The 27,121-nt window shown below is 39.2% G+C and overlaps 1 protein-coding gene across 4 annotated transcripts in view; it reads right to left on the bottom strand.

Moving 5' to 3' along the window:
* Nucleotides 1-27,121, bottom strand: part of MACROD2 (mono-ADP ribosylhydrolase 2) — an 842,730-nt gene that overhangs the window by 27,925 nt on the left and 787,684 nt on the right. For 3 of the 4 annotated variants that reach the window (XM_041474167.1, XM_041474166.1, XM_041474165.1), the window contains exons 12-16: nucleotides 26,113-26,175; nucleotides 22,740-22,805; nucleotides 12,922-12,999; nucleotides 12,222-12,296; nucleotides 11,646-11,735 (exon numbers count right to left, since the gene is read on the bottom strand). In XM_041474167.1, coding sequence (XP_041330101.1) covers nucleotides 11,646-11,735; nucleotides 12,222-12,296; nucleotides 12,922-12,999; nucleotides 22,740-22,805; nucleotides 26,113-26,175 — 372 coding nt within the window. The remainder of the gene's footprint in view (nucleotides 1-11,645; nucleotides 11,736-12,221; nucleotides 12,297-12,921; nucleotides 13,000-22,739; nucleotides 22,806-26,112; nucleotides 26,176-27,121) is intronic. The other variant, XM_041474169.1, reaches the window with a different exon arrangement.

Raw genomic sequence — 27,121 nt, 5'->3', positions numbered from 1 at the left:
AAAGGGGAAATACAAGGGCAGTCTGCAGTAGGGAGGTGCAGGACTCCTTAATTACTGGGCTACCAAGACCATTACCACCCTAAGTGACTGTGAAAGCTCACAAGGCTCAGAAAAAACAACATCTCTTAGCAAGAATAGCACCTTCAGGAAAGCAAACAGGAGTAGCTTTCCCCAAGATACATCTGCTAATTAGAAATGATGGGTAATAGAGGCAGGTGGCAAGGCCCCCAGATGAGAGCAAGACTATTCCTGGTGACCTCTCTGTCTGTTTCTTCTGACTGCTGCTCTCCAAGGCTTCACAGATGGTGTTCTCTTTAAATTAATACCACCCTGCCAGCCAGAAGGAAGCTTCTGTTGTACTTGGCAATACAGGTGAACAGCCTGCATTTAGATTTCAAAGCAAATGCCACAGGTGTTCCAGCAATATGGCAAGCAGCTGATGTGCTCCAGCCTCTTCAGGCCTGGATAAGATTCAGCTGTGTTTTCTTATCTCTAAGACTAGCTAGAGAAAAAGCACAACATTCAAAGGGCAAACTTCACACAATGGAACAAAATCTGAACTATCTTTGCTCTAAATGACTTTGTCAGTTGTGAGGTGTGAAAGTGCCGATGCCATCCTGCCTTCTCCTCTTGGAGGAGACGGATATGTATCCAGCTGATTACAGGTGCAGGTTAGCAAGGAGCAAACTGGCTTCAACACCCCAAGCTGTGACCAAAGCTTCGCCAAAAAGCATTGCTGTGCTCATTCTCACTTTTGGAATGTGAATATGTGTAGCTGGTTTCCTTCCCTCCTACGTGCAAGATCCACAGTTTTTTCAGCTGTGCGCTGCAGATCTAGTTGGATTCACAAGCTGGGCAAGAGCAAGCTATATCTATCCTTGAATGGCAGACCTCATTACAAAAAGGAAATGGTTCTGGCAATCTAATACATTGCATGGCACTGCTGCTTCCAGGATCACATATATGCCTCAGGTCATGGCTACCTCTGGTGGTTAAATATTCCACAGCAGCTGTGATAAGAACAAATGGCATTAACCATATTTTACAGTCAAATCTTGACATGAATATCTCTCCCCCAGGCTCCCCTTAAAAATTCTTTTAACTTTGGAAAGATTTCCTGTGTCTTAAACATCGCACCTTTAACTTAGTACTGTTAAACATTGGCTGTGTTTAATGCCAGAGGGAACAGTTTCATGAGCAGATTCTGTGATCTCTGTATGCATCAATTTCTAAGATAACCTGGGTTTCTTTAGATAGGTACAAGATCTATTTCTTATCATCTGCTTTTCATACTCACACACTTCAAGAGCCAGCTGGATCTGCAAGCAGAACTGCATCCAGGAAATCTATTTTATGCCATGCTGGAAGCAGGCATTACTAGGAATATTGTTTAAAGACTTTCCCCTTTAACTTTCTTTTGTTTTTAAAGCAAACTTGCTCATATTGCATTGCCAGAAGATTCAAAACCAAGCCACAAGAGCATCCAAATGTTTGGACATTTACCTGAAAAACAGCTGTGTTCCAGCTGCAGGAGCCTGCAGTATCTATAACTCAGTAACTGTGTGGTTTCTGAGACATGTCAGTAACCTCCCAGTAACCTCAGTCATCTGCAATTCAGGACTCAGGTTTCTATGTGCAAGCAGATTTATGATGATACAGGCATTAAAAACATTGACAACTGTTTAAAAAGACCACAATAGCTGTACCTACCGCACACTGGACAGTTACTGCCTTGGAAGTAACTGAGGTAAACAAGACAGAGAGGTAAACAAGAACCACAGAGGATGCCACTTTTACCAGACCAAGATGAGTGTGGAAGCTGTTGGCTATACTCATGTGAGGGTAATTGTAAAATATCTGCTGTCCCAAGAAGGAAGTCCCAAAAAATGAGAGCACAGCTCTGGTCTCTTTGTGATCTAGCTGTTTAGATCAATGTGACCACCAGACAGGAGCTCCTGATATCTAAAGGAAGAATTGGGTGTGTGGGTAAGGACCACAGCAAAACATCATGGATCTGTGAGGTGAGATCACAAGAAGAAGGGCCAAGGGCTTAACTGAGGTGTGATGGCAGCAGCCATACAAAACTTGGAGCAGTGAGGACCTAAACCCAAGTGAGGGAGAGGGAGCATGCCAGTGCTTACTCTGGCTTCATACCCTCTTCATCAGAGCATGCTGGAAATAAATCTGAATTAATGCTGGAAGGGTTCCACCTCTGATCCTTGCGTCTTAGAGATTCCTGCAAGACAACCATGCAGGAAGCTCCTCTCATTACTGAGCGAGAAGGTCAATGAGAAGATCACCTGTAGAGACCTTTCAATGCTCAGAAAAGAGCAAAACAAAAAGCAGTGAAGCTGCTGTACACTCATAACAGCAAGTCCTCCTCAGTTTTCTGATCTCTCCAGACCAGCTGGGTTGAGGGAGGCACCATACTAAGGTAACAGCACCCCAGAAAGGGGGTGATGCTCAGACCCAGCTGTGCTGACTACCTCCCTGCTCAGTCTGTCAGCTTCCTACTAATCTTCCTTCTAGCTAGGATAGCTGGAGGAATCAGGCAGGCTAATTTCCTTGACTTGACTTGCTGGAGGTTAGGCATTGATTTTTCAGCATATTGACATCTTATTTTGAAGCACCTGAGGTATCTCCATTTGTTCTCATTTGACACCTTTGTGCTACATTTCAGGCTGTCAGACTGTGAAGACATGTCCAGCAGTTGTGCTTTACCTGATGAAACACTGTGTAGTTGTAACTGTGTAATTGTGATAGCATTTGGCCACAAATTGGGAATGTCAATGTTTTCTAGGCCCTGATACAGTGAATTTACCATCCTGACCCCCTGACTATACACCATTGTTAGCTGTAACCAGGGGGCAATGGAGAAGAGACTGATTTTTCTGCTCAAAATCCAGAACAGAGTTTAACCAATTTTTCTGTCCAGGTAAGAATGGTATAGCCTGTAAGTGACTGCATATTTCCTCCATAGAGAAAATGCTGAACGTGTAGACATGCTGTCTTTCAAGGGCTGTAAAGTAATGTAAGTATTGAGAGGTTTTAGTATGATGTAAATAGAATAAAGGAGGTTTTGGCCTCTGGTAGATATGATTACTGGCATAGTGACTGCAGAACAAACAAACAGTAAAGGCACATCCACATCCAAAAAGGGGAATAATGAGTCAAAGGGCTTATGTACCCCAAAATTTCAGTGTAAAGACCCTGCAACAGTGAAACAGTAATGAAGGTAATCTTTTGGTTGAAATTTGCTGGCTGTAGAAAGCAATAGATTTTAGAACTCAGGATAGAAATCACAAGCCTGAACATGGGAGAAAAATCACTGGCAACTGTTTCAGCAAAGTACAGTGTTAATCAAGTAAGTACATTATAAGCATTGAACCATGTGCACAGGTAAGTAAAAAAAAAACAAAAAACACACACACAAAAAAACAAAACAAAAAACATCCCCATTCCAATAGTCTTCATGTTTCTCTTGGACTTCTAAAACAAAACTAAGTGTTTTTGCAGTTGCCCATAGACTGTCTGCAGCTGAAACTCACAGTTCATAATTCAGAGCACTGGTTTAATTGCAGCTATGAGCACATGCACAGCACACAGGAGTGCTCCAGGAAAGGCTCCTCAGAGATCATGCAAGACCCCAAAAAGGAGATGCCAAGCTTTTTGTGAAATAACAGAAAGTCCCAGACCCCAAAAAGGAGATGCCAAGCTTTTTGTGAAACAACAGAAAGTCCCAAAGAGCTGCACTTCTGCACCAGTGTGTTGAGATGACCCTATTGCCTGATTCAGATGCAGCCCCAGAGATGTAGGAGGGAAGAGCCTTCTCCCTGGTAGATCTTTCAGAGTGGCTAGAGACAAGGTCAGTTTGGGCTGTTGGGGTGATACTATGGGCCAGGTATGCTGGTGATAACCTTGCATGCTCATCTGGAGGCAACATGTGCTAAAAGCCAATCAAGCAGAGGAAAACTCTTCCAGATGGCAAGACCTCAAAAGAGCACTCACCTGTCAACTACATTAGGAAAAGGTGAGGGGACAGAAAACCAAAAAGTTATGAGTAAAGTGCAGAAAAAAGGAAGAGAAAATCCAGAGGAAAGCATTATGCTTCAAAGATCTGAGTGAGACTGAGTGGGACTTTTCCTGGTCTGGGTCAGCTGCAATGAGAAAGGTTAAATCTCAGTTGAGGTCATGCCCTAGCAAAGCAACCTCTACTTTACAAGGCTGTACACACATTTCCCCTCACTATGTAGCAGTTCCTTCTTGTACAGCTCTGGCCTCCCTCTCCAAGCACAAGAAGCAAGGACACCTATGAAGCCATGGTGTACCTCACTAGCAGAGCCAGAAGTGGGAATACACAGAAGAGAGAACAGAACAGAGCTGAATCAAAGTGTGTCTTTTGATCCATGTGACAGTATGGAGTGAGTAAACACTACCCTTCTCATATGAGAACAAGATTTATTCCTCACCACAGCACTAGGCAAAACTACAGAAATAAACAGTGAAGTGAAAATGTTCTTCCACTCCTCAAAGAACAAGCCACAGAATCTTTCAATCCTAGGGCATATGGTGTCTTCTTTTAATTCCTTCCTGTTCTATACTTGAAAAAAAAAAAAAAGAAGACAGTTCCCCAAATCATACCTTCTCCACTCCCACTGGTTATGATCTCCACACAGTTAAGACTGGACTCCACTCTATTTTATGAAAATCCGTGGTGAAATGCAGTTTGTCTTCCTGCTGCCCTAACAGCTACAACATAGTGCCATAACCTGGGCAAGGCAGTACATTCATCCAAAACCTAAGCAAGTGGGAGCACAGAATTTCCAGTTTCAGAGCCAGCTCAGTTGGATGAGTGCATTCCATCATAAAAAAACTTTATTAAAAGAGGTAAGAATCTAAAATTTATCAGTGCTTAACAAAATGAAGACTCCTTTTGTAGAAGGTGGCACAAAGACATAACATTTGTATTTGAGGGATCAAATTGTTTCCTGGTGAAACTGCCTGCATTCCTTCGGTCTGCTGGACTTTTTCTAATTTAAGACTGAATTTCTTACTGTGGCACACAGGAGCTAAGCTCACTGTTCAAGCAGATACCTCTGTAGCTGTACATATATGTTGAAGTGGTGCCTTATCTCTGGAGGTGCTAAAGCTTATTTCCAGAAATACTGATGGCTATGATGCCATCTGTAACAGGGCAGTCCTTGGCCAGTGAGTCCTACTTTTTAAATATATTACAGGATGTCCTACTTTTTAAATATGTTTCTCAGATGTCAGACACTCTCCCATATTCCTTTCCCTCACTCCTTGGGTGCTATTTGAGGTAGTTTGAAAGAGACACATGTTTTGTTTCCATAAAGCACTGCTGTCTCTCTGGAGACGTGAGCTAAAACCAAAGCCTGGTAGACTTGGACCCCACCATTTGGAATATGGATTTTATTATCTCCCCAGTTTTCATATGTGAAAAGGGCATTATCAGTATCTTAAAGCTCTTCAAGACTTGTAGCTCACAAGTAAAAAACATGCAATATCATGTAATACTATTATAAACATATGAGGACTCAGAATGACATCATAGCATCTGCTTTTCACTGGGGTTTAATGATTTCATATTTTTTGGCATTCCCAACACGGAAAATCAAAATGAAAATGGCACTTCAATATATTTCATTAAAAATATCCACTTTCTCCTCCAGCATCTTCAAGGATTTAATTTCTTCTCTTTCTTTTTATTTTCTGTCTATGGAAAAGCACTCTAAAGCTTCTTTTACTTGATTTAATGCTGAGTGTGATTCAATTCAGTGCTGTAACATAAGTTAATTAAACTAAACAAAGGCTGCATTGTCAACACTTTCAGCAGGAACAAAGAGATTATAATTTTAAATGCAATAAAAATTGCTAATTCATAATACTATTTCTATTATGATTACTGTAAATGAAATGAAGAAAACAATCAAATAGAGATAATAAACCTTAAACACTATCATTGTTATAGTATTTCCTATTGTTATTTTCCTGTTTTCTTTCCTTTTGGCTTTTTTGTTTTACCCTTACCATCATGTCCTGTTAACACAAAGTGACTGTGACAGCAAGCAAAACGTTTAAGCTGAAAAATTCCTTATGTTTTCTACTTTCTTATTAGAAAATCACACAGAAAAAAAAATAAATTTTTCCTTGCAAGGGATGAAAAATAATTAAAGCTTCAAATTAATCCTGCACCACCTATTTTTTATCTACATTCAGGTTAGAACATGGAATATGGAGAGTAATGAAAAGAAACAGATTCCTTCAGTGGCAGGAAAATAAATACAACATTTTTTCCCTCAAGAGACTGAAATCAATATCTAGAGCAGACTACTGACAGCGTAATAACCACCCTGACTGCCAATGCACAGTGCTGCACAGCATCCTCAGGGAAGCACCCTCAGGAAAGCCCTGCAGGAGGTCTGCACCCCATTTGCTGCCCCATCCTGCACCAGCAGTGAAGCCTCTTTGTTGATGTAAGAGCCTGGGCACCTCCACCTTCAAATCTGCCAAAGCCCCCACACAAACAGCGGGGCCAAACCCCCCTCCTCTTCTGCAGTCTGCAATGTGTAAGTAGAGCAAAGAGGATGCAGGTGAGCCTCACCTGGCAGCTTCCACAAGGCACAGAAATGACTTGGATATCCTTTTCTGCCACAGCTGCAATGCCTTCAGCAGGGCAGAGTGCTTGACACAGCCCTTGGACCACCACAAACTCAGCGCAGTGGGCTGGCAAACTTAATCTCGTCACAAAATGTCCTCAACTGGCTGATACTGCAGCTGAAAAGTTCACCGGGAAGTGAACTTTCTTGAAGTTCTCTTCCTCGAGAAAAGTCCTGTTTCTTGAGAACTTCACAAAGTTCACACTGAATTTTGTCAAGTTCTCAAGAAAATAAAGGTATGTAAAGCAAAGCTTCACAGGTGAGGTACCTTTTAGGATTTCTTTTCCTAATCTCTCTGCACACCTCCCACTAGTCCCATCTACAGCCCATATCTCTGCATAGCCTAGAGCTTTAAATACCCATTTGCAACTTTCTGGTTCCACAGCCTTTCCAACACTTCTGAAAAAAAGTCCAATGGTGCACTTTTCTTTTGCTTTGCCAAGCATCAGTATCTTTTAGAATAGGATTTTAAAGATATAGTTCATATTTAGCATCTGAATATGCTGTAACAGCCCAAAAAATGGCTCTGATCTATTCAGTATGGGTTCTTATCAAACACCAAATGCACTATATTTGGTTCAGGATATTTTTTCCTCTCCTTTTTGAGCAACTAAATAAAAGAAGTAGGAGCCTTTATACTAGAAGTAGTCTAGAAGCCACAGCAAACCAAAGTATTATTTTCTTTCCAAACAAAGTGAAATTACCTATTTAAAGATTCTAGTGAAGGATTTTTTTTTCCCAAAAATGTCTCATCTTTCCCACTTGAAGAATTAAAGGAGTTTGGTTAAGCAATAAAATTGCCATGAATCAGTAATAAAAATGTCAGATTTGTCCAAAAAGATCTTTCTCAAGAATTCTTTCATTTCTCTATATCCACAATGTCATTTTGAAATTTTTGACTGCTTGATAACAAAGTCATTATTCTGACATTATTTACGACTGTACCAATGCATATAAAATCCTATAAATGCCTGAGACTGTAGCTGTAAAACATGAGAGCTCTTTTCCCCAGGTTTTGGAATATTTAGTTCTCTCCAAGATTACACCATAAAATTATCACTCCTGCTAAAGCAAAATGGACAAGAGAAGAATGGACAAGGTGTTGCCTACAGAGTTACAGGTTACAGCTATTCATGTTACAAGGACTGTTGAGCAAAACTGGGCTTAGCTAGGACAGAACTTGGCAGACTTCAAATCTGAAATTAGGCAGACTTCAAATTCAGAGTAAACAAGCACTGATCAGAAGACTGACAAAGGAAATCACATGTACTGCAAATGATGGAAACCTCCCCCAGCCTGCCCCTGAGCCAGCCCTAACCTCATGGTTAAGGTGGGGGTTCTACACAGCCACTCTAATATGTTTCTCATGCGGAGAAACATCACACATCAAGCTCAAACAATATTCCAAATTGGTACAAGATGACAAAATAATTCAGCCCAAATAGAGAGGAGAGAAAACAGAGAAATAACAGCAGTAACTGTTCATTTTCTAGTGCTCTGACAGAAATCCTACCCCTTCAAAGAGTTAAAGGTATTCTAAGGGTGATTAGTGAGGAAAATCATCATATTGAATGTCTCAATGAAGGGAGATACAAAAGAGAGGGGAAATAAGATGGCAGAGGTGAGAGTGGGCTCAGAAGAGAAACTGGCTGCATATTCACACAAATATGGGATTTATTTCCATGTGCTGCAAATTGTGTTGTGGAATAAATATGCTGATTAAACCTACAAATAAGTGCTGAGTGCATGGTCATTACAACACAACAGGACTACTTCCAAGTGTACATATAAAGGGACTGCCAAAAGGTCTGTTAAAATTGTGTACACTTACCTAGTCAGCAAATAGGTCAGTGATCACCACTTGCTCTGGTTTTTAATAAAGGGATTTGAGAATATTCCCCAATCTTATAAGAAACATAGATTTTCATTATTTTTTTGTGAACCAGAATGAGTGCACAATAGTGGCTGGAAAAAAATGAAAAAGGCATCTTAGCTTGCCTTTTTTCTTCAGCTGCTCACTCATAATATATAACTTCAAGTTGCAGTAGGAAAAAAGGGAATAAATTGGCACATGTGATATTTTATTACTGATTTTGAAAAAGCAACAGCAGGTTTTTATGAAACACACCATGCCTCACATTGTTATATTCTTCAGGGTAATCTGGCTTGGTTGTTACTGCTGGCAATGGGAGTTAGGAGCGTGACTGCCAAGATTTTGATTCTTCATTCCTCTGGGCTCCCAGCATCCCAGAACCTTGAAAGCACCAGGATCTGGGACTTCTTGGGAATTCACACTACAGCATGACCCTGGAGCTGTGAAGTGAAATGAGCTACACAGAAAGGCCCCACAAGCTTTAAAAAACCCCAAAACACAGAGATGAGCTGGCAGTAAAATTTGCACAATTAAATCAGAAGATAACCTGTGGTTTGTCAGAAGTTCATGTAAACTGAGACATCTCTAAAACATCAAGAAACAGACATTTTTTCCACGGAAAACCACATCATTGAAAAACTTCCCAGCATGCTTCAAAGCCGCAATCAGTAACTGAGCAGAAATCTAGCTTTAGGTTGGAAAAAGGACTTTGTTCTTGGTCCTTTAGTGACTTACACAGCTCCAGTTCTGAGGACTGAAGGGATTGCAGATAACTCCCAAGAATCTAACACTCCCAGTGAGACAGAGAGAAGAGAGAGGCAGCTACCTCCTACCCTTTGCTCAGGGATGAGTTTGAAAACAAGCACAAGAAAATCTCATGTAGAAGAGCAAGACCAGGTAGTTTGGAATGTAGTAGTTGCTGCATTTGGCTACGCATATAGATCCAGAATAGGTCAAACCAACTAAAGATCCATTAATTTCTGTTTCACAGGACTAGCAGTCCCACATTAGCCTTTTCCCCACGTTCTTACACAAAAATACAGTATTTCATCCTATATCAAATGTACTGTGTGTGCTGCTGGAAAACTTTCAGCTGAATTACTTTAGGAGGTAGCACTCAGGTTACATAAAATAAAGTCACATATTAAATCTCTTTTTAATGCCAGGTAATCTCTTTCCATTAAGCGAAATCTCTTATTGGGAAATATACCTTATTTTATCAGTCTGAACTTCAGCTGATTTTATTTTTCTTACCTCTTTTTGTCCAGACCCACTTCACTTTGTGGCAAACTTTCAAAACCCATGTGGTAAAATTTGTGCCCACCAGAACAAGAAGCAACTAGCAAGATGAGCTATGAGGGTGCTTAGACCCACAAGAATGAAAACAAGACAAAGGAAAGGCTTTATTTCCTTCTCTGCTCCTGCTCTGCAGGAGCACCCATTTATTTTTCCTGCACCAAAGACAGTATCTTTGGAAGAAGCTGAACAGAATATTTATGCCGTTATCCTGCACACAGACTCAGCACATCTCCTCTTATCATGGAACTTACCAAAAGATCACTTAAATTGATGACACTACTTCTATGGACTTCAACAAGCTTTGGATCAGATGAACCCTGCACAGTATCAACACCTGAGACCCCAGGTAGGAACAAGTTCCAAAATAGTTAGCAAGAACTTTTTTACTTACTTAGTATTTGAAACTTTTAAGTCAAGGGCTGGAAAAGGAAAGGTGCCAAGAACAACTCTTTTCTGACATTACCTGCTTTTCCTTAACATTGCATATTTTAATAGTAAGTAGCACAGATGTTGAAATATAATCTCTCTTCTGAGAACTAAAAGACAATCCCTAGCTGTTGGGGACGCTAAAGTAGTAAAGAGGGGAAAATGTGCAAATAATGAAGGTACATTTTTTCCAATTTAGTTGTGAAGATGCATAAAATATGTAAATAATTTCTATTTGGAGGAGATTAACATAACAGCATTGGTATTTGCAATCATAGTGAGCCTGTACTGTATGACCTGGGTTTGCAACTGAGGTAGTGTGGTACCATTTACCTGAATTTGAACATAAGAATTATATAAATTCTACCTTCACCATCATTAACACAGCACAAAACCAATACCATTAACACAAATGGTAACAAGGAGATGTGATAAGTCTCAACTTGGATAGGCAATTAAAATTTAAAAAAAAAGAAAGAGAAATATTGTTTAGCTGTATATGAACAAAGAGGTTCTATTAACCTGGCTTTGCAGCGAATAAAATTGTCAATATTGCTAACGCAGGTTTGCAATTAAGTTGGTGTTAATGTGGCTGAGAAAAGGACTTCATAATTAGGACAACACAGTTAGTATTGACCTGAATTTTCAATAAAAATCATGTCTGCATTTTAATTTGGAACTGTAAAATTCATCCTTGGGCTCTACAAATGACCATACAATTAACTTGGAGTTACTTTAAAATGAGAGAATTATTTACACAATACATTATTTTTTACATAACCATGTGCCTCTACAAATGGTGAGATGACTGCAGGGCTCCCAGGAGCATCCAACACTTAAACTTCTACATTTCCTTGCAAAAGCACTCCCAAGGTTTTAAATACTTTACTCCCATTAAAAAATTACTGCTTCAGAGGACTCTGCATTCTCACTCCAAATACTGGTTTCTTCATTAGAATACTAGTTTTACTTACTCTTTAGTTAAATCTCTACTAATGATCTCACAAATAATTGTCATACCCATTTATTTAAATAGCCTGAATGCTTCTAGCAAATGTGATCAAAAGGATACTTGCATGGGGATAAATTGGTTGTTTAATCAGCATTATGGGCTTAAATGCAAAAAAACCTAAAGTGAGGAGAGTATTTAAATGCCACTTTTGAACCTGAGTGTGCACTTTTTTGCACTTAGCTTCCTATTGAAATTCAAGTCCAATATATCAAAACTACACTTAAGATAAAAAAAGATTTTTCCTTAGGGGGAAAAAGAGCATTTTCTGTGCCCTTTCCATGTTTCTTCACAATAGAAAAGGATAACATGAGGCCTGCAGCATTCTCTGTCTCCATCTGCTTTATAATAGGCTCACCTCCTTCTTCTTTTCCTTCTTTCTTTTCCTCTGCACCAAGTATCAAAGGAGCCTCAACTTCTGTTGTGTCTTCTTGGTTCAACAGTGGATCTGAATAAATTTGACAAGAAGATGAAGAATAAGGCTTTTCAGAATGGACATGAAAGGATTAACACCCACTAGAGACCTTGCCATTAAAAACACCGGCAGAGGAAAAGGATCTTTTCCTCCATGAGTACAAATAAAAAAGCTGTCCAAGGAAATTCAAGGGGCTCTAGTTTAGAGCCAAGCCTTGAAGGTACTGAACTTTCTGGGATTTAGCACAAAATCCCATGTGCCTACTCCAAACATGGAATCTTCACTGGGACTCATCTCAATCCCAGAGTCACACACAGTCCATGCCCCACCCCTTGACATGTTGAAGGGCAGGTTGGATACAGCTTTGAGCAACCTGGCTGAATAGAAGGTGTACCTGCCCACGGCAGGGGGGTTGATCTTTAAGGTCCCTTCAATCCCAGACATTCTATGTTTCCATGATTCTGTGTTAGTGTTTTTGCTTGTTAATCTTGCTTTTTGATTTCAAAACACAAGCAGTACCTTCTATTTCCATGCAGGAGCCTTGGGAATCTGCCCCAGTTTTTATGTCCTCATTTGCAGAAACATCCTGTTGTCCTGTTAATACAACAAACAGAAAATGGTACCAGAATGATGCTGCATGCAGGCAATGCTAAATTCATTAAAACAGAACATGAACCTTAGAACCGTAGAACTACAGCATGGTAGTTCTAAGCCAAGCACTGCTGTTTTTTCTAGTAAGTGAACCATGCTGGACACATTTTATATATGAAAATATCACTTAACAGTACTAAGCATTAAGTTAGTTAGATAGCTGGTCAAAACTCATCCTGCAGCACTTACAGTTTTTTTTCTTTTGTAGCTCAGCCTTGACACTGTTTCTCATAGGAGCTGTTGTAAAGTGCTTGCACTTGACGGTCAGCAGAAGGAACAGAAACACCCCACAGGCTTTCAGAACCACAATAACAACACAGGAGGACACAATAACAGTGCTATGCACCTAGGATCAGCATGGCTAGACCTATTTAGAGACGTGGCTTTCCCAGTAGCATCAGGTGTTACTGCCCCACAACTGGCTGACACGTAACCTCTACTAGCCAACAGCATTTCTTTAAGGTGGCAGAAGTCAGGCTGAAGCCCACTGGGTGCTGACAGTGGAAGAACTAAAGTTTCACACTGGTTCACCATGTCTGTCTTAAAAAACTTTGATACAAAACTTGACCTTTGGCTTGATCTTGTTCACACACCACAGGATGCACTGAATCACCCTTCTGCGTGCCTTTGGAGTCTTTCAGGGAATCTGAGGAAAAAAAAAGCAAACAAACAAATAAATCCTGAAGCAGTTTTCATGCTGGAAAAGTAGAATTGCGTTAGAGGAGCTCTTAGGTGCCAGCTTCATATTTGGCATTTTGATACACTGACCAATTTTCTATCTGTTTAACTACAGTCTTATAAACTACAGAAGTATATTTGTGGGTTCCAATTATTCAAATTGATTTCAGAATCCCTACTCTTATTGAGCAGTTTTTTGCTGGCAATATAAACCTTAAACCAGGAGCTGGCAAAGAAGGCTGCATAAAAATAATCAGCAGCACTACCAAGAATTTTATTCCTAATGAATGGAGCAGCACAAATCTATGAGAAATAGCATGAACCACCTACTTGATAAATAAAGTGATTTATTATTTCTTTAGAATAACAGTTTTTCATGGTTGAATTTACAGAAACTTTAAATCTTTCCAGAAACATTAAATCCCATAAATCCCCATGGAAATCCTAGCCTCATGTCACTTGATGACAAAGCTCCCAAGGTCATTATGGCCAAGAGTGCTTTTCTTTTTTGGGGCAGACTACCAAAATGAACTGCCCAAAACAATGTCTGGAACCAGTGCCACAGTGAGGCTTAAATTACATTTTGGCAGAAAGTCCAACTGCTGTGCTATCTGGGGTCTTCATAAATACAGGGCATTATTTTGTTGCATCAAACAGCATTTTCTGACAACAGCCAGTTTTTGCATGGGGATGGAGAAGTACATAATGCATAATTCCACTGCATTCAGGTAATACAGCAACACAGACACTCAATTTAGTGTGATTTAGTGATTTTGCTCATCCTCTTCAGACACAGATTTCACTGGATAAAGAGCTCTCTTTGAACCTCGTTAAAAACCAGTGCTGATCTAACTGGACATTGTGCAAACCACAAGGATAAGTCCACTCCAGGTCATAACAGCAGCAGCAGACAATCAGTGTTCGTGTTCCCATGTGAGATGCTTTGTAAAATCCTGCTCAATGGAAAAAGTAGGTGAAGGTGCCAAAAGATCTACAGCACGTGATAATAAATTATGTCCTGACAGTGCTTTTACAGCTTAAATTCTGGAAGGCCCCTCTCAACAACATTGCTGAGCAAATCTTACAATATACCCAAGGATGCCCCTGTAAAACTCTGTTCCTGAAAGTGTCCAAAAGTAATCTCTGATGGATAAGTAGAAAGCTAGGTTGTTAATATCTGATCCAAATTTAATAATCTGTAGGAAAGGTATGTGCTGAAATTTTGTGGCTTTAATTAACTGCAAATAATCTCCCAAGGCAAATATTTAATTACCCACACAGTTTCTTACTTCTTTCATGGCATGACAATAAGTTTAAAAAACCCAAGTTTGAAAGTAGAATAACTCACTGATGTACAATTTGCTAAACTTTATACTTGCTGCACTTTTATTTGCCCTACTGCACCAGTCTTCCATACCATATTGTACAATGAGGTTCAAAGGATTATCCTTATCCGCCTGAACTGGAGCAAAACTAAATTAGAATTTTATCAAATTCCAAGTTTAATCAAAAATCCAGCTGAACGATCTCCTGGTACCAAAAATTCTTGGTAGCAAAGAATTCTATAGGGAATTTTTCAAGCAAACTTGAAACACATTGAGGGAAATTCTGGCTTTGCTGAAGTTTTTGACAAAGCTCTCAGGATTTCAGACAAGCCAAGATCTGTACTACCTGTAACTCCATACCCTAAATTAATATAATATATTTTTCTGTATGATACAGCTGCATGCTTGTAAATGGAATTGTATTGGTAAAGCTGGAATCAGAAGTCCTCTGCCTTGAGTACCATGATGCCAGGGCCCAAACACAGCCCTTCAAGCAGTCAAGAGTGATGGCAAGTGCCACGGTGGACAGAGTGGTGGCAAGGGTGCCGTGACTTTCCTGAAGAAGTATCCTGAGAAGGATGGCTCAGGGGCACAGGCACATCTTTAGTTCACACTGGCTAGCTGTTCAATTCTTCCAATTCTTCCTTGTATGATATTCCACAGAGAATAAACCTTTATTGTGAGCAGCGCACTCTGTGAAAGACGCCAAGAACAAGAGCTCCAAGGAGCAGGGAAAACGGGAAAGGCAGGGGGTGGGATAAAACACTGGGATCAATGGGATGAGGGTGCAGGGGCAGAGCAAAGGGGAAGAACCAGTGGGGTAGAAGAAATCAACATAGGGTCACAAAGGTCTCTGGGGGCTCACCCTAACCACAGGGCAGCAGGTTTTCCCTTTGCTGGTTCTCCAGTTCTGACAGTAACTATAGTATCACCTGCGTTGGGAGGGGGAGAAGCAAGCTGCTCTGCCCCATCACTCCCTTAGAGCTCTCTTATCCCACATCTATTGCACCTTCATACTCCCAGACTGGTGGCCTTAGGGTTCACTGGTGCCACCTTTTTTCCCAGGATGAGGAATGACTGCAACTTAATGCAAAAACCACTTCTCAGCATCACTGGCACAATTATGTGCAGTGGTCAATGACAACTATTGGATTTTAAGAAGCCTCATGCTTGGCTGCTGTATGTGCCCTATCATGCTGCCATTTCTCATGCAGCATCACAGAGGGAGGGGTGCCATCACTATTCCCACCTATTGGCACAGCTGGCAGTCTGTCCCATGGCTTCATTTTCAAGGAATTGTAATTTTGTGTTAAACTTTCATTTTTATCATAAACAGTTGTCCAATTGCTCCAGTGTTTGAGAAAGCAATGTAACTGCACTGAATTCCAAATTATCCCAGGCAATCTACAATGATAATTTTTTGCAGGTTCTTTTTGCAAAGCATGTCTCTGAAAATAACAGACAATGGACAGAAGTTACTGCCTAGCTGTAAATGTCTCCCAGTTTTATGTCAGAAGCAGAAACCTGTCTTGATTGGTTTTAACATGCAGATTCTGAGCTCCAAAATCCTTAATGTCAAGATCATATCAAAGGTTCCTTCTTTTCAAATCCAAATATTGCACTAAATATTCAAGCCAAAATGGCCAAAGACAGATTTACTTTTAGGATTAACAAGAGTAAAATAAAGCAAAGTAATAAATCCAGATTTATGAAGTAAATCTGTGCCAAGCAAAAGCGAAAGTGTAAAACCAAAGGCAGTTATCAATAAAAATGCTGATGATACACTACATTCTGTGCACAAGTTTTCAGTAGGATAGGGGTATTCCTCAGGCTCAGCTGCTCCTCTGTGCCCACTGAGCCCTTTGGAGCCTTGTGCAACTGTGTGTAAGGCCAGTATTATAGTCCTATATGATTCCAGGGTCTACAAGAGCTCTGGCTGTCCCTAAGACCTTTGTTCACCTCTTACTCACCCGATTTTGTAAAATGGCATAAAGCAATCTTAGTTTTCTCCTAACATAGTTAATTATCTGTTAAGCCCTACCAGAGAATCCAAGCCAGGATATTCTTTCACAGCACAGTATTGCTTAACTTTTTAATAATGCACACACTGGGCACTATTTACTTCGGGTAAGTACAAATTGGGACTGTAAAAGTTAACACTCCTCCAGTCAGGACTGAAAAAACTCTGTTTCTGATACCACACTGGAACACAGTTCCTAATATCACACATGAATGAACCAAAGAGGAGATTTAATTGCATAAATAAGCCAAAGATAGGCCACATTTATCTACTGCACATGAGGAGCTTAAGTGCTTGTTGAAGTCCTAGCACCCCTTAGTTCCCTCCAAACTCCTCCTTGCTGGCTGGAGTGGCAGTGTCCGTGTCAGGAGTGCTTGTCTCTGCTACCCTTCATTTTATTGAAACAAGTGCCTTGTGGGACTGCATGCTTGAGTCCACCTGGGAATTAGCCCCAGTCTTTAACAATCTGTTTATAAAATATTTAGGCTTTAAATAAACTGATCAGAATACTCTGTAAGTATATTCACTGCTTCTATCAACTGTATGTTGAATTAATCTCCAAGAAAAGCACGTAGCTTGCAGTAAACTATCAATCCTATCCTTCCTGCCAATAGTCAGGCACTATTTTGTCTAAATCCTGTATAAATCCCCATGCTTTTCCATATCATTCATTTTTTCTTTTGACTGTGTAAGGCAATGGATGCTCAAACACGATTCTGCAAAAGCTAAGAAGAGGGGAGATGGTAAGAACTGAATGTTAAGTGGTTTTCATGCTCTTTTAAAACTCACTTCCCCAGCTACTCTCCGTACGGCTTATTTACTGAGTAGTTTCTAATGTGCAGAACACCTGGGTCCTGTACACAGCATAGATAAATCACCATGTTTTAGGGAGCTGTAAGAAGATCAAAGTGGGAAAATGCTGGTCATTAGGAAAGAAACAGGTTCAGTACATTTTATTTTTTTAAGCACGATACTGTGATAAATGACTGGAATATTTCCAGAGTGAAAGAAATCAAGCAGGCATCTAAAATTACAGGAAATGCTGTGCATGGAGGCTTCCACATGATTAGGGTATTCTTTTGCCTCATAAACTGAGGCAAATATGTTAAAATGAAGTACTATAAAATTATGATTTATGAGAAGTTAGGAAGAGATTCTTGAGCTTTGACTTTAAAATGTCATTTTTATATCCACCAAGATTTCCTTTTAATCTATCTTTATAACAGATTAGATTTATTGGAGCCTAAGTTTAAAAATGCTTGGTAAATGAGACCTTTTTAGGTACAACAACTCCTTGAGATATTTTACCAAGTTTTCAGGTAATAGACCAAACATTTCATCTCTGCAGGTGAGACCACCAAATACTTCTTCCACTTGTTTATGCTTCAAGCTGACAGAAGGGCATCTCACGTTCTGTCCACCTGAGATATTCCAGGTGCAGCTGGTATAAAAACTGTGGGCATCCTTCTCCTGACATAAGGAGCAGGACCTGTTGTACAGGGCTCTGGGAAATGAAAAAGCTGAGAAAAACCTGATTGCCTTGGTTAGAACCTGTCCAGGGGAAAGGGCTGGAGGGAGGAGAGCAGGCTCCCATGCTGGACTGATGGGAGCACAGCTGAATGGCTCCAGGTCAGCTAATATTCAAAAATAAGAGGATTTAAATAAACCAGGTAAGTGGATTAGTGTTCACTGCTGCAGATGCTAATACTAGTGAAGAGTAGAGCAGAAATACCTCTTGAGTAGTTCAGGGGCTAGACCCCATCTGGATGCACAACTCAGGTCAGATTAAATGTGAAGAAGTGAATAACCCACATTACAAACAGCTCGCAGTGAACCCTGTAGAAGTTGTTAAGAGAATAAGTGGCTGGTTGGATGGTGGTGCTGACATCCCTGGTTAAAAACCCCAAACCCCACAAATTAGCTCGTGTTAGCCAGTTTGCTTTCACAGGAATCCTTCTAACCAAGGGACAGAAAAATGTTATCACTTGAGTAGGCATGCAAAGCCACATGTATGGCTGAGGGTGTTGAAACTCTTCCACTGAAAAAGGTTCTTTTTCAGTTACCTATAATTGAAATTTTTCAGGCTGAAACTTTAGGTGTAATCATAGCCCAAGGGTGAAGTAAAAACATTTCATTGGTAGCTGCTGAGTGCTCAAAATCAGGTCAGTCATTTAGATGTCTTAATATGTACCTAAGAACTGATTTTAAAAACCTCTTTCTGAACATATTGGCCTTTCAGTCAATCTTTTTCACATGCTTACCAATGACTAATTTATGTCAATTTGCACAGCTCCCCTGCATTTTAAACGCTCTTTCAGTTTATCCCTTCTCAATCATTTATGTCTTTAGGACATCATGATTTTTCCATACTGAGAGCTACAGCTGGCCAATGAGGAATTTATACCCATTGTATTTTACAGTCAGGATACTTACCAGCTTGTGGGTTGCCCAAAGAGAATTTTTAGGGCTAACCCCTAGCCAAGTCATATATCTAATTCTGTTTCTGAAAACACAAGCCCTCCAGCCAACTGAATCTGACTCCAGAGAATGCAGAAAAACAGTGACTTGCTTTCAATGGCACTCCCACAGAAGCCCAGACTTTGGTGAACATCTGGAAATAATTAATCAATCACTTCTTTATTTTTAAAATTAATTAGTGTATGATTTAATTTAGTTGACCTTCAAATGAAAATTCAGTTCTTATTAAGTGCTAATGAATTATAATCAATGTATTGTGCACAGAAACTTTGCATAGTAGGGATTTATGCTTCACCTCTACTAAATCCAGTTCCTTTTTACATTTTCCTGCCAGAAAGTCTAATCATTAAATTGGGTTAAATAGTAATTGGTAGAAGGGGCAACTGAGATGAAGATGCAGAAGATTCTCTGACACACACACATGTATGTACACATATTCTCTTTAACAAAACATAAGCACAGGTTCAATCCTTCAATCCAATCTCTACAGACTACATGGTCAGTTTAAAATGAGTTTGTAACCCCAGCACAATCTTGTACAGACAGACATACCAGATTGAGTGCAGCCTGCCTGATACACCCTTTAACTGCTGCATAAACATTAATGAATGTAATCACTTTGTTCTGTCCTTACACTTCATAGAAAGAAGCATCTCTCACTCGAAATTTGCTGGATATAAAGGATCTACTTCCATATGCACAGTTATGAAGCACTTGCAAAGTTGTTTAACTATGATATCATAGTTAAACATTCAAGTTTATAAGGGTAAAATTGCAACAGTTCTTTGCAGACAGTGGAAAGAGAAACTTGGCACAGACTGGAGTAAGAGGATACCTCTACAGTGTTGCATTGAAAACCCTGATATTCTTGAAATATGACTGTTCTCCCGCTTCCTGCAGCTGCCTTCCCCCCGTTTTTTTTCTGGAGACAGATGAACACTCAAAAAATTCAGTTTGCTCAAAGGTCATGTGCAAACTGGGTTTGTGTGGACTTATTTTCCTGGACAGTATCTCTCCTATGGTAACAGAAGACATATACTTTTAGATTAATGTGAGATTTGCAGTCTCACAGGAGGTTTTCATTTTAATCTAAGCCCCTCGAGTGTAATTCCTGCACTGCCCCCTACTTTTATAATGAAAATCCCTTTCATGTTCCCATCCTCCCTCTTTTCCTTAAAAAAAAATGATAAAGAGGACTCACAACAAAAATCCTAGATCTTCATAGTAGCAGAGATGGATATGCTTTGTTTTGAATATCATCATATTTTAGAGCAATAACTATGTCAATGTGTTTGCTATATTTTAATCCCAGAAATATGAGGAGGAAAAAAAAAAGCAGGAAAACTGCTAGTCAACTCTAATTGGAAACAAAATCCTTGTTTTGGTGCACTCAAAGTGAGCTGACATTTGAAAGACCTGAACTTTCCTAGCAGGAAATAGTGGTTTAAACGATGCATTTTGGGAACGTGCAGCTAGACTTCTTTGCCATAAATCTTTTACAGTAATTAAGTGGAAGGACTGGGAAAACATAATTTCTTTAAATACTTTATGTCCTGTTCATTTAGTTGAAGATAAACTAGAGAAATTAGTATGTTCCAGAACCTGGAGGTTTTAGCCTTGTTAACTCAGTGGGCAAACAATTTGAAAGCTGGAATTTGTTTCAGGAGCATCAGGTGTTTTCAGAAATGCCACGATTTTGTAAAAGTGCCATTTTTCAAGAATTAGCACTTTTTAAATAACAGTAGTGTTTATTTTAAAAAAGCCCTCAAAATCTGAAATTATAGAAACATTGAAGCATCACAGAGTGGTTTGGGTTGGAAGGGATCTTGCAGGTTGTTTCATTCCAATCCCCCAGCAGGGACACCTTCCACTAAACAAGGGTGCTCAAAGACCTATCCAACCTGGCCTTGAACACTTCCAGAGATGGGGCATCCACAGCTTCTCTGCGCAACCTCTTCCAATGCCTTGGCACCCTCACAGTAAAAATCTACAAAGCTGAAAATCTACCAGTGGAAATAAGGATTAAAACCATGGCCTAGTCCATGGTGGCCTTGCTGTTCAAAATTCTTGTTTCCATTAAAAAAATAGCAAGCAAATATGAAAACATGGTCTTAGCTTTTCTTTCTTTCTTTTTTTTTTCTAAACTTGTAGAGTTTTACACACAAAATCTATGGAGGAGAGTTTGTCTCACTCCTTTTTCCCTACCAGATGCTTCCCATCTTTCTTTTGAGGAGAGGTAGGACATCAAAGAGATAATGCACTTTGGATCTCTCAGGGGCATTATCTTTTCTGTCAGCCTCTCAAGAGAAGAGGGGAAAACACTATATATATTCTTAATATATTATATGAAAAGTGAGACTTATCACACAAAGATTATTTCTTTCCTAAGAAGAGACTTCTAATGCAATGGTGTAAAAACCTGGAGGGCTTACACACTGGGAAGCTTATCAGAAGACAGTCCTCTTCTTCATTAGGAACAAACACTCAGAACAATACCAATTTGTTGGGCTCATCAGCTGACATCAGACAGAAAAGGAAAATCCAAACCCAAGTCTTGCTGTGACCCTCACATTGTGAAACAGATAAAATGGGGAGTCTTCCAGATACAGAATATATAAACAGGCCAAATGTCATCAAAACAAGAGAAATTAATGACAGGCAATCACCAGCCATGCTGGGATTGAATCCATCATTCTTTCTGCCTTCCACTACCCTTGCCACGACTTCAATTTGTGATGTATCAAAAGCAAAAGCCAGTGCTCCAGCAAAGGTTTGTGGTTCTTTTTTTTCTTTGCAGCATCAATCAATCTGTTCAAAGAGCACTTAAATCAACCTGCACAAGGCTTTGAACTCATAATCAGGTAAGTATGTAGGCTGTCCAGCATGTGGCTTTGAACAAAAGGGCAGGATCTCACACCCTGTCACACTTATCTAGAAAAATGAGAAGAGAGTCAAGTAGTGATGCTGAATTAAACATTAAATCTTTTAAAATAAATAAGTTAATGGATGTTAATAATTATGTTATCTCAGTAAAATGCATGAAAATTTTCTATTAGTCTTTCTTGAAGGCCATACTGATGGATTGTATTTATTATAGATAGCATAACTCCTCTTTTGTATTACCAGTAGCAAACATTTTACATATCACCCAGACTTCTTCCTGTTGTACCTCACAAAAATGCTAAAAAATGTAGACCAGCACAAGCAACTAATAGCATGATTATTACAGGAATATCAAAAACAATACAGCTGTGCACTGGTTCCTATCTGTTGGTAAACCAACAACTCCACAGGAAAATTCTCAGCTTGAAACATTTAAATTAGACAATCTCTCTTGTTTCCTAAACACCCTGTCATTTGGTCCTGTGACACTTTTAAATATTTATTACAAACTAAATTATCTGAGTGCCCAGCACAGTCTGCACAAGATAAACATTACTTTCTGCCTCTCTATTATGACTTCATCTCCTCCTGTCTCCTCCTGATGTGTTTATAGCTATTGTGTTTTTCTTTTCCCGCATCAGGAGAGCACTGAACAGGGAGCTGATATTGCTGAGATAGATGTGCATGCTTAACTATATGCCTCTGAATCACCCCAGTGAGCCCAAGCTTTGGGCTTATTTTGGCTATGTCATGTATGGTATTTTAATATTAACTCCATAACAAGAGGACTTACAAATTTGTGGCATCTCTCCTACCAGCACAACAGTTGTAATGAAGTATCAAGTACTTCATTACAAAGACTTTTGTAAATGAAAATCCAAGCATTTACCTATTTCTGTATTGTTTAACTGTGGTTTGGCTATTTCCAGACAAAGGAAAAAACAGTTTCATGCAATGTCCTCTTGGGATGGGATATTTCAAAACACAATTTCCAATCTGTACCTTTATTCTCACTCAGCTCCATGTCTTCTGATGATAGGCTGGCTACAGCTGAAGGTTTTGTTTCACCTATAAGAACAAAGGAAATGAAAGAGAAGCTATTCATTAAACAGAAAACTGATGAACCACTTTACTGAAAAAAAGTGTCATGCCTTATTGAGACAAGGTGTTGGACCTGAATTTCATTTACTGGGCTTCCATCCATTCATTGGCTATTACTGGTCTGATCATCTTCCCTAAGCAAGATGTAATCTCACATTCCAATAGAGCCAGGTTAAATCTGTATTTCAATTTCTCATAATACAGAGAGAGGAGTAGCTATTAGTTTCATGGGTATGCTGGTATTCTATTTGCTCTGAGATTAATTATTTTCATTTAATCCATATATTTTGAGAAAAAACAATTAAGTCATTCTTAAATTGAATCATGTCCACGAATCCCACTGGAATCCAAATGAATAGATGCAAATGCTTTCCTGAATATAGAAGCTTTCATGAATCAGGCCTGAAATTAGAAAGTCCCTAAAAATCTGCAGCTTGGAGTTTTTTTAATAGGAGAGCATGCAGGTAAAACTATTGTAGTTAATAGATACAACTGGTACCTGAACTTAAATAAATAGTGAAAGTGAAAACATTTTATTTTCTTGCTAATTTTTATAGTTCTAAAAATCTTTATAAGCTTTCATTTTAATTTCTAGACTTTAATTTCTTTCAAAAGACTTGTTGTTGGTGATTCTGGGAAAATATTTTCCTTATATAGCCATCTAGTACTTTTAACTAGATTGAAAGAAGAGCTCAGAACCACCTGCCATGTTGTTTTTCCATGTGTTAACTGTAAAGCCCATTGATGACAGACTGGAGGCCAGACTTTAAAAAAAAACCCACACAGTTTAAAATTTTCAGTCTTTTCAGACTATTACTGTTTTCTCCACTACAATAGTTTTCCTTATAATATATACTTTTCTTTATAATATCATGATTTTTTTACTATAATGAGAATATAAAAATCTTTATGTAATGGATCAGGTAAGAATAGAGCATCAAATTTTTGTTCTATATTTTCTTTCACAATATCGAAGTATATGATTTGTCACATTCAGAAGAAGTTTATGCCTTTGGTTCAGATAATACAAATAAGAACTTTAACATTTGGTGGGATTGCTCCTAACAGTAGTCACTTATAGTGTTTAGAAATCTTCTAAGCATACAACTGTGTATCTTGGAAAATCAGGTCATTTTCTACTGCCAAGAAGGCGTGAAAAAGCAGCACCCTCAAAGTTCCTGGTGATGCTTTGTCTCTGCAGTGCATAGAGCAGAAAAGAGCAGAGACTCACTAAGTGGATGTAACCAATTTGGGCTAATTGTGGCCCTCTCTGTTCCTGCCACTATGTAAACCAGGAGGGAAAATTGTTAAGCCAAATCATTTTTTCCTGCAACATCATCTGCCCGTGGTCAAGGAAGTGATATTGGGCTGTGAGTGGGCATGACATTATCTTTAGGCATGTACTAAATTGCATCCCTAAAGTATGACATTTTCTGGATCTGGGACCTCAAATGTCTGGATCTTATATTTGACACTCTTCATGAGAATAATGAAACATGAGTACCAACACAAGATAGCAAAACAATGTATATCATGGCTCTGATAAACCAGCTCTGACAGCTCATATTGCAACAAGTCATAACAAGCAGTTTTGGAAAAAGCACAATGCATTTAAAACACCTACAGCAAAGTAGTAGTTTCAAGAGGCAAATAGTCCTTAATTCTATTGGGGAAAAAAAGAGTATTTTATTCAATCAAACTGAAATACTCACCCCATCAGAGTGACTATCACTGACAAGCACTGTGTATTGGGCATGTGCAGATGCTATAATCAGGTTTAACAGGAGCCTCGGCAACTGGAGGCAGGAGCTCCAGGCAGTATTAGCTCTTAGGTGAGCTAGCAGTCAAGCACTACTTGGCAAAGTTAAAAGCTCAAAATTGCTTGAAAAAAGATATGCCACAGTCTAGTCAGAGATTCAAAAGACAATCTCAACTCACACAGAATAATGCATTCTTCTCTCTGGTCCCCTGGGCCTGTTTAAAATACACCTAGCATGAAAGTGAAAAAAAAACCAGGGAAGATATGTGGTTGCCCTCCAGCACTTACAAAACACCACCATACCCTTATCTTGGGGTGGACAAAGTTTGCTGAGATCCATGGGAATCTATTTTATTCTGTAATACTGTTTGCTTCTGGCTTCACCTCACATTAGGAGGCAGAAAAGGTGACAAAAAGGACATGAAACACAGAAGGACTTCAAGCATGCACAGGCAACATCAGATGTTAACACAGTTGCAGAACAGGAAGGCAGGGAGGAAAGCTGCCCTTCTACCTACACAGTGGCCACTGCACGGGACGAGAAGAAGACCCTCATTCAATGGACTTCTCATTACCACAATACAGGAAGGAAATCAGATAAGTCAGGAATCCAGGCCTTCTAAATTTATCTGGTGTTTGCTGACTGGCTACCTTCAGCTCAAGAAATTCCAAATAAAACCCTTTTACTCCCTCTGGTTTAAATATGTTTAAGGAACATTCTGCATTACAATGGGAAAAAAATCCTAATCAAATGAGAAAAACAGTGTGCTACATGTAATTCTACAGTTAAAGAAATACTTAAGAGATAAGGGAATAGACAGATATTTCAATTGCTGCTTCAGGTCTTTCGGTAACTAATTAATTCTAGCTGTCTCTTGCAAAGGAACAGAATTGTGCAAACCATAAACAATCAGACAACAGAAAAAAACAAACAGAAAAAAAAAATCTCTTATGAGCCAGGGAGTGACATGATATTCCAACATACTGAACTCACTATAATTTATAAATGTGTCACCTGCAAAACCCACCACTTGTGAACTCTGACGTTCACTCACAGCATATGCAATATTCTTCTCTATGAATTTAAATCTTTATAACCATTGTGACTTGTGCAGACAATTTTTTACAACTTGAAAATACCCTTTAAAATATTCAGTTGAGTTTTCATCAGAAGGACCCTGCTGCTTGCTTCCTCCTTCCCCAAATTTCTTTCCCTCATTCCTATTCTATGCAGAGGGGAAAAAAAAAAATTACTCCTTGTGAGAGGATTAGGTAGATTAGTCACCTTAAAGGGAGAATGTAGAGCTGGTAAGCTGGAGAGGGGTCTGCATTCCTGCACTGCAACACATTCATTCATAATGAATGAAGATTCGCTCTCTAATGGGAGAATTGCTCAAGACCTGAGCTAATCTGGTGGAAATGTACAAACATTCCCCTTCAAAAGCACTGACTAAGATTATTGTTCACCAAAGTGGATAAAACCCAAGACAGGCCTTTAAGGAGCTGGACACAAACCTGCTTCTTGGCTCTGTGTCTTATTTTCATCGGTGTTTTGCTTATCCACTGTGCCATTACCACCTATTGAGAAAAACACATAAAATTATTTATGATATATCTTTTTATTGGTACCTGGAGCACTGCAATATTAATTGTAATCAATTTAGCACAAACTGCTAATTTACAGCAAAGCGCTGTGATAAAAAAGGAGAGATGTAAAGGTAAGCTGAAAAAACCTCCCAACAGGACCAGTTCCATTTAAACCAGTCATGTTTTTTATCTCAAGATGAGGATTACAGAATTTATCTCAATAGGCTCACTGGAAATAACAATACCAAATAGAGAGATGTTTCCTTAAACACAGTCCACAATAAATGAAATTGTTGCTTGAACTTCTATGTATTTTATAAAGAGGTTTTTTCCCAGGGTTATTTTCCTCCTGTAACACTTCAACAGGATTCTCAGGCTGTGCTTCTGACCTGCAGAACTTCCATGCCTATGGAAGGGAAGAATCAACTGAATTGAATTTTAAAGCAAAAGCCACAATGCCACTTAACATAAAGTATAAAAATGCATCACAAATGGCTGTAATGAAGAGAGTGCACCAAACCAAAGTAAGACTGCTAGGACTGAATGAATTTTCTCCCTTTTTACATTCACATTCATTCCCAATTTTCTTCACTACTTCACATTCATTATCAATTTTCTACCCTCCAGCTCTCTTTTGGAAGGCAGGCTTCAAACAGCAAATAACCACTGAAAATGGGTAATACCCTGAAAAATATCTATGGGTCTCCTAAACTTTGCTTGCCCTTATTAGAAATATATCAGGAATTCTCTGTTTTCAGGGATGGAAAAGGCTCTTTTAGCTTCATAATAACATGATGATAGGCTGCAGAGCTGCATGTAGGATCAGATGCCATGGCCACACACCCTGCTTTGCAGCACCACAAGAACAGCTGAGCACCAGCCTTAATGAAACATTTGAAAAGTTGACTGCTGAGCATATACATTGTGAGAAGGAAGA

The sequence above is a fragment of the Pyrgilauda ruficollis genome, unplaced genomic scaffold (genome assembly GCF_017590135.1).
Source record: "Pyrgilauda ruficollis isolate IOZ18807 unplaced genomic scaffold, ASM1759013v1 scaffold31, whole genome shotgun sequence".
Lineage (NCBI taxonomy): Eukaryota > Metazoa > Chordata > Aves > Passeriformes > Passeridae > Pyrgilauda > Pyrgilauda ruficollis.
This window is presented reverse-complemented; position numbering and strand designations above follow the sequence as displayed.